Source organism: Ipomoea nil, unplaced genomic scaffold, assembly GCF_001879475.1.
Source record: "Ipomoea nil cultivar Tokyo-kokei standard unplaced genomic scaffold, Asagao_1.1 scaffold2921, whole genome shotgun sequence".
Taxonomy (NCBI): domain Eukaryota; kingdom Viridiplantae; phylum Streptophyta; class Magnoliopsida; order Solanales; family Convolvulaceae; genus Ipomoea; species Ipomoea nil.
The window spans coordinates 3,248,769-3,259,447 of NW_017619349.1; the positions used below are offsets into that span (position 1 = coordinate 3,248,769).

The window sequence follows — 10,679 nt, forward strand, 5'->3', positions numbered from 1 at the left end:
ATAATTTTTATCCATCAATCTATCAATATATATATATATATATATATATATATATATATATATATATATATATATATGTATGTATGTATGTATATATACATACACACACACACATTTTGTAACGTTTACAATTGACATTTTGAGAAAAGAAAAATAATTTCTCAAAACATCGACCGTGACATATATATATATATATATATATATATATATATATATATATATATATGTAAATAAAAAAAATTAACTGTATAAGACTCCTTAGTTATGGAGTCCTGGCTCCTAAATCAAGTAGTCTGCTCATCTGCATGCCTAGCGGATGGGCATTGCAAGCTTGCCTAGCGGATGAGCATTGCAATTGAAATTATGGAGCCTTGAGGCTCCTTTTATAGGAGCCTCAAGGCTCTATTCCTTACTTCTTCAACCGATGTGGGATAAGTGAGAAAATAAATATGTATTTGTATAATAATAATAATAATAATAATAAATATTATTATTATTATTATTATTATTATTATTATTATTATTATTATTATTGTTATTATTATTGTTATTGTTATTCTCTCTCACACACACACATACATATACATGTATATAAATACAAATATAAATATATAAATAAATAAATAAATATATATATATATATATATATATATATATATATATATATATATATATATATATATATATATATATATATAACATTCAGTATATCATAATCATATTCATTATTATTATTATTATTATTATTATTATTATTATTATTATTATTATTATTATTATTATTATTATTATTATGTATAAGGGTATTTATGTCTTTAAAACCTATTCCATTTCTATTCATTTAACCAACCAAACACTAGAATACAATTACTAAAGTCTATTCCTTCAGCCAACCAAACAACAGAATACAATTCATATTCTATTCCTTACCTATTCCATTCCATGTGGAATAGCATTCCTATTCAGTCCAAATTCATTCCGTGAACCAAACGTGCTGTAAATTTAAAATTAAGGAGCTAAAATCACTATTCATATAAATATATAGACCAAAAATGTTTGCTTTTCCTAATCGGAGTTTTCATAAATTTTAATTTATTATTATTATTTGAGTATATATATATATATATATATATATATATATATATATATATATATATATATATATATATATATATATATATATAAATTTAGCTCCTAGACTATAACCACAATTTTTTAAACAAATTCAATGTTTCTAGACCGCTAGTTCTAGATAGGTATGAAGAATTAGTGTAGTCGTTAGAATACTTATTTCAACTTTTTATTTATTTTTTGGTTTAATAAGACAAGTGCCCGATATAGTATTTGTAGTAAATTATATATTATTTTATGTCATTCAAAAAAAATATATTATTTTATGATTACGCCAATGTGAACGGGATTAAATACTTCTAAAAATAGTACAAAATTATGAGTAGATGTAGGTCAAAAGATATTCCTTTTGATTTCTACTTAATTAATTCCACAATACTAACTTATTGTGAGCTGTCAGGCATAAAAATGTTTTTTTTTTACCCGATGATTATTACATTTGTAATATTTCAATAAGAATTAACAAATCCAATTCCGAATTACTAATATAATAATATATCATTACTGATAAGTAGCTTGTAGCTCAATGACAGTTTTGTGGTTCTCTCAAATAAGAGGTTATGACCATCTGAATTAGTGAAGACATTGATTCTTTGTGCTTCAATAGGTTGAGAAAGTATGTATAAACATATACTATTTTATAATATAGTCAGTAGTATTCGAAAAATAATAATAAGATTATATATAGGGGAGTGTGGTAGCCACATGTATTACTCTTTCGTCGTCAAAGAATATGAAATTGTACGTTGAATAACAAAAATAAAAAATAAAAAGTATAATATAACCATTTGTGCCGACAAATGTTGTTAATTGCTTCTTTCAAAGTCATTTGCTTGGAAAGTTTACGCTTTCGTCGTCGAGGCTACGCGTAGTAATATATAATATTAAACTAAAATTGTACTTAAAAAATAAAATAAAATAAAATTGTACTGTTAATTGTGATAAGTATGGTCTTGGCATCTTGGGATTCCCTTGTTGAAGCTTACCACTAATTTTATAAGGAAAAAAAAAGAGATTTTTCTTTATAAAAAGTACTACTATACATACTATTTATGCTTTGATATGGAATGATCTATAAGTTATATATTTTAAAGAAAATTTGTTTTAATTTTGTTGATTGATAAGAGAAATTCATAATCACTCTTCATATGACATAAATCACACAGGAAATATAAATTGCACTAGGAAGACTGTATCATAACGAGATCGATCGAAATAGTGTCGGCAAGAATCAAACTTGTGACCATCCAAAAACAACAGTCATATTTTACCCACTCGATCACCCCTTCCAGAGTAATTAAATACGAAAAAAGAATATAATATAATAATGATACGTTTTTTTAATATAATATAATAATGATACGTTAGAGTGAATATTAGGTTTTTAGGTCTCGTATGAATAACACTCACTTTTAAATCTCACAATTATTATGTAATTTTTATATTTGGTTTTCAAATATTATTTATACTACATTTAGTGTATGATGATTTTTAAAAAATATAGTTTAAACTTTTACCACATTATTTAGTCTTTCTCACCAAATATCTTGTATAAAACAACCATAATGCATAACATTTCTAATTAAAAATATACCAAGGTAAAATATCCTCATGATTTTGAGGAAAAAGAAATGCATGATTTTAAATAAAAATATATATATATAATGTTTTGAAAAAAAAAATATTTTTATCAGAGATTTGATCCAAAAAATAAAAAAAAATAAAAAAATACTTATGAACTAGATGTACATAGAAATGACTTAATAGCCGTGAAATTTATAATAATAATAATAATAATAATAATAATAATAATAATAATAATAATAATAATAATAATAATAATAATAATAATAATAATAATAATAATAATAATAATAAGAAATAATTCTCTTTTTGCTACTTCTGTATTGTAGCACCTCTAGTGGTCCAATCTCCATTATTAGTTTGTTACATGTTGAAACCTTCCAAACACAGAGCTTTATGATTCTTTGCATTGGGAATATTAAGTCAATTTTGTTCTTGTACAGAGTAGAAAGAGTTTCTATTAAATGGCAAAAAAATTGCAATTAAATTGAATTGAGTTAATAAATATATATCTAATATTTAAAATAAACTATTTATAAGAAAATTAGTAAAATCTGGATTTTAAAAATTCACTATAGTAAACATTTTTAATTTTGTTGTTTTTTTTTAATAAGAGAAGATTTAATAATATCACAGAGTCCTCTTGTTCTAGACAATATAATTAACTTAATCTCCATATATGTATGATGTATAAATTAATATGAGAGATCCTTTTAGTGCAATTGAAAAGAAATGATTAAATTTATAATTTTTTTTAATATATAATTGCAAGTAAATTTATACATTATACTTCAAAAATATGATTTGATGAAAACACATCTAGCCTATTGTGGGTTAAAAAAACTACTCAAGTGACTTGAAGTTGGTGTGTTTATTAATGGTAGAAATTTTTTATTTTTTCATGAAAGAAAAATTGAAAAATTTTAAAAATGGATGTGGAAAAAATATTTTAAATTTGAAATAGAAAAACATAGTGAAATAAAAATTAAAGAAATATTAAAAAAAAAATGGAAGTAAATGCATTAATATTTATATATATTAGATGAGAGAACAAATATTTCTTTTATTTTTTGGGAGGACCAAATATGGTATTCCCAGTTATATACGAGTAACATAATTTAAAATTATATTGATTTGCAATGAGTCATTTATACACTAATTTAGATAAACATATATTATTCTTATTATTATTTACTATTTTTTCAGTTATTACCCATATATAAATATTTGTAATTGTTAACCTGTATTAATTATTTAAATAACTTTTATGCAATTGAAAATAGTTAGATAATATCTACACAATCAGAATAAAATATTTGATCCATTTTAATTTTCATTTATCGTACATTATTTTTTATATTAATTATAATTATAATTTATTGTTTTAGACCCATATATAGTTTTTTTTTTCATAATTATTTAGATAATACGATTTTTTTTTGGTATCATATACTGATAATTTTTTTTAATAGTTATCCATATCTAATCAATTATAATTATTGGCCTTTATTAATTATTTAAATATTATTTTTATGAAATTAAAATATTACTATATAATACCTACATAATTAGTTGATTTGTAATTTATTATTAATAATTGCATTTAATTTGTTCTTTACGGTGAATTATTTATATTAGGAATAAGGGTCAAATAAACCATCGAACTGCACAGGATAATGCAATTAGACCACTGAACCTAAAAAATCAACAATTAGGTCCCTAAATTAATCAATTTCAAACAATTCTTCCAATTTCAAAGTTTTCAACAGGCCAACAGGTCATCCTCTCAAATTAATTATTTTTTTTAAAAAAATAAATTTTTAAAAATAATTAATTTTATATTTTGTTTAAAAAAAACATACTCCGGCCAGTCCTTTTTTTTTTTGTTTTTTTTTTAAATTTAAATAATTAATTTTAAAAATTTATTTTTTAAAAATAATTAATTTGGAAGGATGACCTGTTGAAAACCTTCATATTGGAAGAATTGTTTGAAATTAGTTAGTTTAGGGACCTAATTGTTAGTTTTTTAGGTTCAGTGGCCTAATTGAATTATTGTGTGCAGTTGGATGGCCTGTTTGACCCTTATTCCTTTATATTATACTTCATATATATAATTTTATTTGTCATTTTTATTATTCATTGATAAGTCCAACTCTTCTTTCTTTAGTTATTTTATAAATTTTTTAAATAATTTTTAAATTCAAACTTTTGTTCATAATATTTTTTTTTTTAATTTCTAAATATATAAATTTGGTGCACTAACACTAAATTAAATATTATAAAAAAATAAAGGTACAAATAATTTTAGCCAAACCTTATTACCCGAATAAGATACATAAAATGAGACAGAATGAGCATGTTATTTTGTCTTCAAGGGTCTTTTTAATGAAATAATTGTCTAGACAGTTCAATCAAATATTATTTTATGCAACTAACATATAATATAACCATATAATATCTAAATTGAAGATAGGTTATGTTCGATGCATTTTAAAAATCAATTTTTCAAGTGGAGCGCTCTAGATCACGACTAGATTAAGTTAAACACGAATGTTTTTTAAAATGAAATGGAGAAAGAGAGTTAGTGGGGTTTAATGTGTGATTATGTTGTCAATTGGATTATAATGTGACTTTTACACTGAATATCAGAGCATACCGTTTTAAAGAAGCCAAGGCTTGGACAGTTTTAAAGGGGTTGGAACTTGCGTGGGATAAGCAATTTTGCCATGTGATTGTGCAGTGTCACTCAACACACATAACTTAAATGGATGACGACAGTTGTTATGCCATGAGGCCTAGCTTATTATCAATTATTTGAGGCTTTTAAGGATGTTGTTGAGTGGGATAAGCGGTTTTGTTAGCCAGTGGTGAAATATATATGACTTAGACACGGAATTTAAATGGTTGATGGGCATATGCCATGCCCTATGACCCTATTTATCAATTTGCTTGAAGCATATAAGAATATTGTTGAGTGGAATAAGAGACTTTTAATAATGTTGTTAAGTTGGATAATGGATTTGATATGTGGTGAAGTGTGACTCACACACGAAACTTAAATGGTCAATGACAAATGTCATGCCGGCCCCTAGGCCGCCTTATTAAATGTTACTCCGTATCAATCTATTTGGGACTTGTAAGAGTAAGCCCAATCGTTGAATTTTTGTCGCTCAAATAAGGAAAGAGAGGAAGGAGATAGAATGATGGGAAAAAAAAAAAAGAAAAAAGAATAAAGAAAGAAAGGGAAAAAAAAAAAGATTTGACAACCACATTGATGTGCCCACCAAGTGCGAACATTGCACGTGTCTGTTGGGTGTTGCTAGTACGCGAAAGGCACACAAGCTAGCTCTGTTTTTTTTTTGTTTTTTTTTTTCATAAGAATTTTCCAAATATAGATTTGATTTTTCTTGTGACACATGGATGTTCCAAGACAAATTGGATCCCGGTTTCTGGGGTTTAATGTGATTTGTTAGGTGTTCCATGTCTTCTTGATTATTTGAAAACATTGTTTAGATTATTCACTAATTAATCAATTAATAATTAATTTTTATCTATTTATCCCACAACTATTATGATTTGTTAGAATTTTTTTTTTTTTTTTTAAACTTTACGATTTTATATCAATCCTTTTTTATACTTGACTATTGAGACAATACAAATTTTAGTTTTTCTTTGGGATTTTATTATTATTATTATGTTTTCTTTTTTGCATGTCAATAGTGAGGTTTAAATTTTAATTTCGTTTTGTTACTTCCAACGAAATGCTAAATTGAAAACTTTAATTAACCTTAGTATCATTAATTAATTGAAAAATATTGCATCTTCCTAAACTCTCAAATAACTGACAAATATATATATATATATATATATATATATATATATATATATATATATATATATATATATATATATATATATATATATATATATATATATAATTGAGTCCAAACATAATCTATTTTGCATGTTATCAGATCACTTACGTGGTTGACATATGGCATAATAATTCTTACGTGATCAAAATCCATTTTATATAACCCTATATACCAAATTATGTTAAATTAACGAAAGCACACTATATAATATAATTCTTCATTGTAATGCTCCTTATATATGATTTTATCAGTTATATGTTTGCTGTTCATTAGTCAATAAGTTTTCCTTTTTTGGCCGGTTATTTTCTTTAACATCTTGTTATAATTAAAAAAATATTGTGTTTAATGATACTTTTTATTTAATTTTTAAATATATAATTTCTATACACTAATACCAAATTAAATATTATAAAAAAATAAAATTGTAAATAACGTAAGTAAAGTCTCATTAACCAAACTAAACACATAAAATAAAACAAAGAGTACATAATTTAAAAATCCAAACCCGATATATACATATATATATATATATATATATATATATATATATATATATATATATATATATGTGTGTGTGTGTGTGTGTGTGTGTGTGTGTGTGTGTGTGTGTGTGTGTGTGTGTGTGTGTGTGTGTGTGTGTGTGTGTGTGTGTGTGTGTGTGTGTGTGTGTGAAATTTTTAGATTTAAATTAGATCCACATGCCTCGCGATGCTAGTGGGGCTACCTCAGTTGGTTCGATATATCACCATAAAGCCTTAATTCGGCGGCGGGGTGTGGGGTTCGAATTTCACTAGGAACGTGGGGATCATTGGGAGATATTGATCGATCAGAAATTATGAAGACCCCTTGTGCAACCCGACCTATATATTGGTGAAATTTTGCCTTAATTCGGCGGCGGGAGTGTGGGGTTCGAATTCCACTCCACTGGGGACCTGAAGATCATTAAGAGACCTTGACCGATCAGAAGTGATTAAGAGACCTTGACCGATCAGAAGTGATGAAGACCCGGGAGTGTGGGGTTCGAATTCCACTGGGAACCTGAAGATCATTGAGAGACCTTCACCGATCAGAAGTGATGAAGACCCTGATCCGCGACTTAGAATTGGGAAATGACGAAATTGCCCCCACCTCTCTCCATGGTGTCTCTCTCTACTCATCATCCATATCTCATGTATGTATGTGTTAGCCCTATAATATAAGAAGAAGACAGGCATAGGCCAGGGTGAAAGTTGGGAAAACAGCAAACTTCCATGAGCCCTTGCATGAACAGCAGGTGTCTTCAAACCACAACACAACCTTTCCCCACCCACCACCCTACCCCTTCTGCATGCCTTCCCACGTGCTCTCTCACACAGTCAAAAGTAGTGTTTTGCTCAGCTCTCTCTCCAATCCCTTTTGGATCCATCCCTTTCCTCTGCACTGCTCCAAACATTGCAAATTATTTTAATCATTTCTTTTCTCATTCCACCATTTCAAATTTCAATCTTTCTTGCATTTTTCAGTGGAATTATATTCTAAACAAAAACAAATTAAAACACCCATTCTTTTGGATCCAATCTTCTTGAAAAGATTGAGATGATATATGTAATTTTTTTGCTTCTTTTATACCCAACATGCATATTTTAAGAGAATATAATCTCCCATTCCCCACCCCTAAATTTAAATCTATAATATATTACGACTTAATTTCAAATTAGTCTAATTTGATCGCTCACATAAGAGTTTGATTTCAAATTATTCGAGAATAATTTGTAACATAACACTTAGGTTTTAAATTAGTCGTCGAGTTTGATTTTAAATTGAGTGGATCTACAATAAATAAAAATCAAATTTGTTCATAAAAAAATCTATAAGTAAATTACTTAAATTCATAAATATTTAATTTATGAACATATTTTTGTTATAAAATATTAAAAATCTACTACTATTTAATTTACCAACAGATTTTCGTTAATTAAATATTAAAATATACAAATATTTAAACCGTATCTATTTAATTTATTACTAAATTTATGAGTATATTATTTTTCTTCTTCTAGTGTATGAAGGGTTATAGTAACCAACACGAGCTTAACTCAATGATTCAGTAAATCAATATTTGGACAGACTCATTATGCACACTGATGTTTAACCTTCTCTACTGAGTCATTGAGTCAGATTTACATCCGGCCTCTTAAATATGCGCTTTGTCGGGTGAGGGCCTTTGGGTTAGGGATTAATCCTTTTGGGAGAAGAGAAGAAGGGTTATAGTAAAAACTAAAAATAAAAAATAAAAAAAAATGGCCACAACAATTTGGAAGTGCAAACACGAAATCATTTATAATATGGATGAAAATCTCTGTTTCTCTCACTATATATATATATAACTATAGAAACAAGACATGTACTTTAAAAACCTAGGGATTTCCGAAAAAAACATGAAGAAATATTAAAAACAGAAAAAATTGAAGATGCTAAAGTTGAAAAACCCTCCAAAAACAGAAGCCCCCGTAACGGATTGTTGTTTCCGTTTCTTACACGTCACCTACAGAATGCTTATCCACCGTGGAGAGGTGGGGGCGCTCCACCGGATTAAACCCTAGCGTCAGGTCCAGGAGAAGCTCATCATCCGAACCGCGGTCCGCGGTTCGGATCTCAGCAATCGAGCCGGAAACCGGGTGGTCCCGGTTCGCAAGAACCGGCTCGACCGTTTCAAGGGAGGAGGAGCCATGGCTGGGGGCGCGTTCCAATCCGACACTCTCCGCCGTCTCGCAGCCGCCGCCACCGCCGCCGCCCCAGCCGGTGATGCTGAATTTCGCCGGCGGCTCGTCCTCCTCCACCATGAACTCGAGGTGGTCGACCGCTTTGTCGTGCGAGGTGCCGGTCCGCTTGAACCGGTTCCTGGACCGGACGCGGTGGACCCCGCCGGCAGATTCCTTGGAGAGGTGACGTATGTCGCAGCCCTTGAACGGCATTATCGGATGTGACTCGGCGGCGGCGCCGCCGCCGCCGCCGTCTTCGATGTTCACTTGCATGATCTCCGATCCTCTCAGAACCGCCTCCACCGCCTCTTGACACCGGTCCCAGTTCCCGGCCCACATCAGCCCCACCGAACCGTAAATCGGGTTGATTATCCTCCCACATGCCTCATACAACAAAGACCTAAAAATCGCTGCAAAACCCAAAAAAAAAAAAACCATTATTTTCCCCGGTTTTAAGTTCGAATCTCATCCCAATCAGAATAATTAACATTACTAATGATACTAAATATATGTTAGAGTGTATAATGAAAAAGAATTATGAAGAGGAGATGTATGTATAGGTGTGCATGGTTGTATGTATATACCGACCGGGACGGAGGTGATCGGGGCCGGCATTGATGAGGTTGATAAGGCCGGCGCGGCCGTAGAATTTAGCGAGGAAGACAGTGGCGTTGGCTTGGGATTCTGGGGATTTGATCCAATGGAGGCAAGGTCTCAGGGTGCAGTTCTCGCTGCAGCCTTTGCGGAGGACTCGGCAGCCATTGCAGCTCATTCTCATCTTTCTTCAGAGAGAGAGAGAGAGAGAGAAGTAGAGGTAATAAAAGAGTGAGTAGGGAGAAAGGGTGGGAGGTGTATATATGTGTGAAGAGAGAGAAAGAGAGAAAGAGAGAAAGAGAGAGAGAGAGTGAGTGCCCCCACACAGCACCACCCACACCACCCCCTCTCCGGTGTTTGGTGGTGGTGGGGGATGATGACGTTATTTGAGAAGAGGATTTTGGTCTTTCATTGCAAGACACCATTTTTATACTTCTTATTACTTGCTAGTTTTAATTTAAAGTCTAGTCTAGTGGAATAAATAAATATTGGAAATTGATGTTTAACCGTGTTTAATGCTTCAAATTTAAATATAGGCTAAAGTGTCATCCCGCACCCTGAATCATTTGTGATTATTCATCCCGCACCATGAACTGTAAAAAGTGATATTTCGAGCCATCAACCAAATTTTTTTTTTCACCTACGTGCCATGTCATCGTTATTACCGGACAACCTATAAAAAGTGCTAGGTGAAAAAAAATAATTAGTTGATGGCTCGAAATATCACTTTTTACAGTTCATGGTGCGGAATGAA

General features: G+C 29.7%; 1 protein-coding gene across 1 annotated transcript; it reads right to left on the minus strand.

Moving 5' to 3' along the window:
- Nucleotides 1–8,915: 8,915 nt before the first annotated feature.
- Nucleotides 8,916–10,133, minus strand: LOC109161154 (LOB domain-containing protein 40-like). Its single transcript, XM_019309505.1, has 2 exons — nucleotides 9,920–10,133; nucleotides 8,916–9,741 (listed from the first exon to the last, which is right to left on the minus strand). Exons 1-2 carry the CDS (start codon nucleotides 10,107–10,109, stop codon nucleotides 9,104–9,106), a joined length of 828 nt encoding a protein of 275 aa, XP_019165050.1. The 5' UTR covers nucleotides 10,110–10,133; the 3' UTR covers nucleotides 8,916–9,103.
- Nucleotides 10,134–10,679: the final 546 nt, after the last annotated feature.

Excerpts from the sequence above, each read along its gene's own strand:
- LOC109161154 (XM_019309505.1), bottom strand. The coding sequence starts at position 10,109 with ATGAGAATGAGCTGCAATGGCTGCCGAGTCCTCCGCAAAGGCTGCAGC. Across the intron at positions 9,742-9,919 it reads CCCCGATCACCTCCGTCCCG|CGATTTTTAGGTCTTTGTTG; the intron begins GTCGGTATATAC and ends TGGGTTTTGCAG.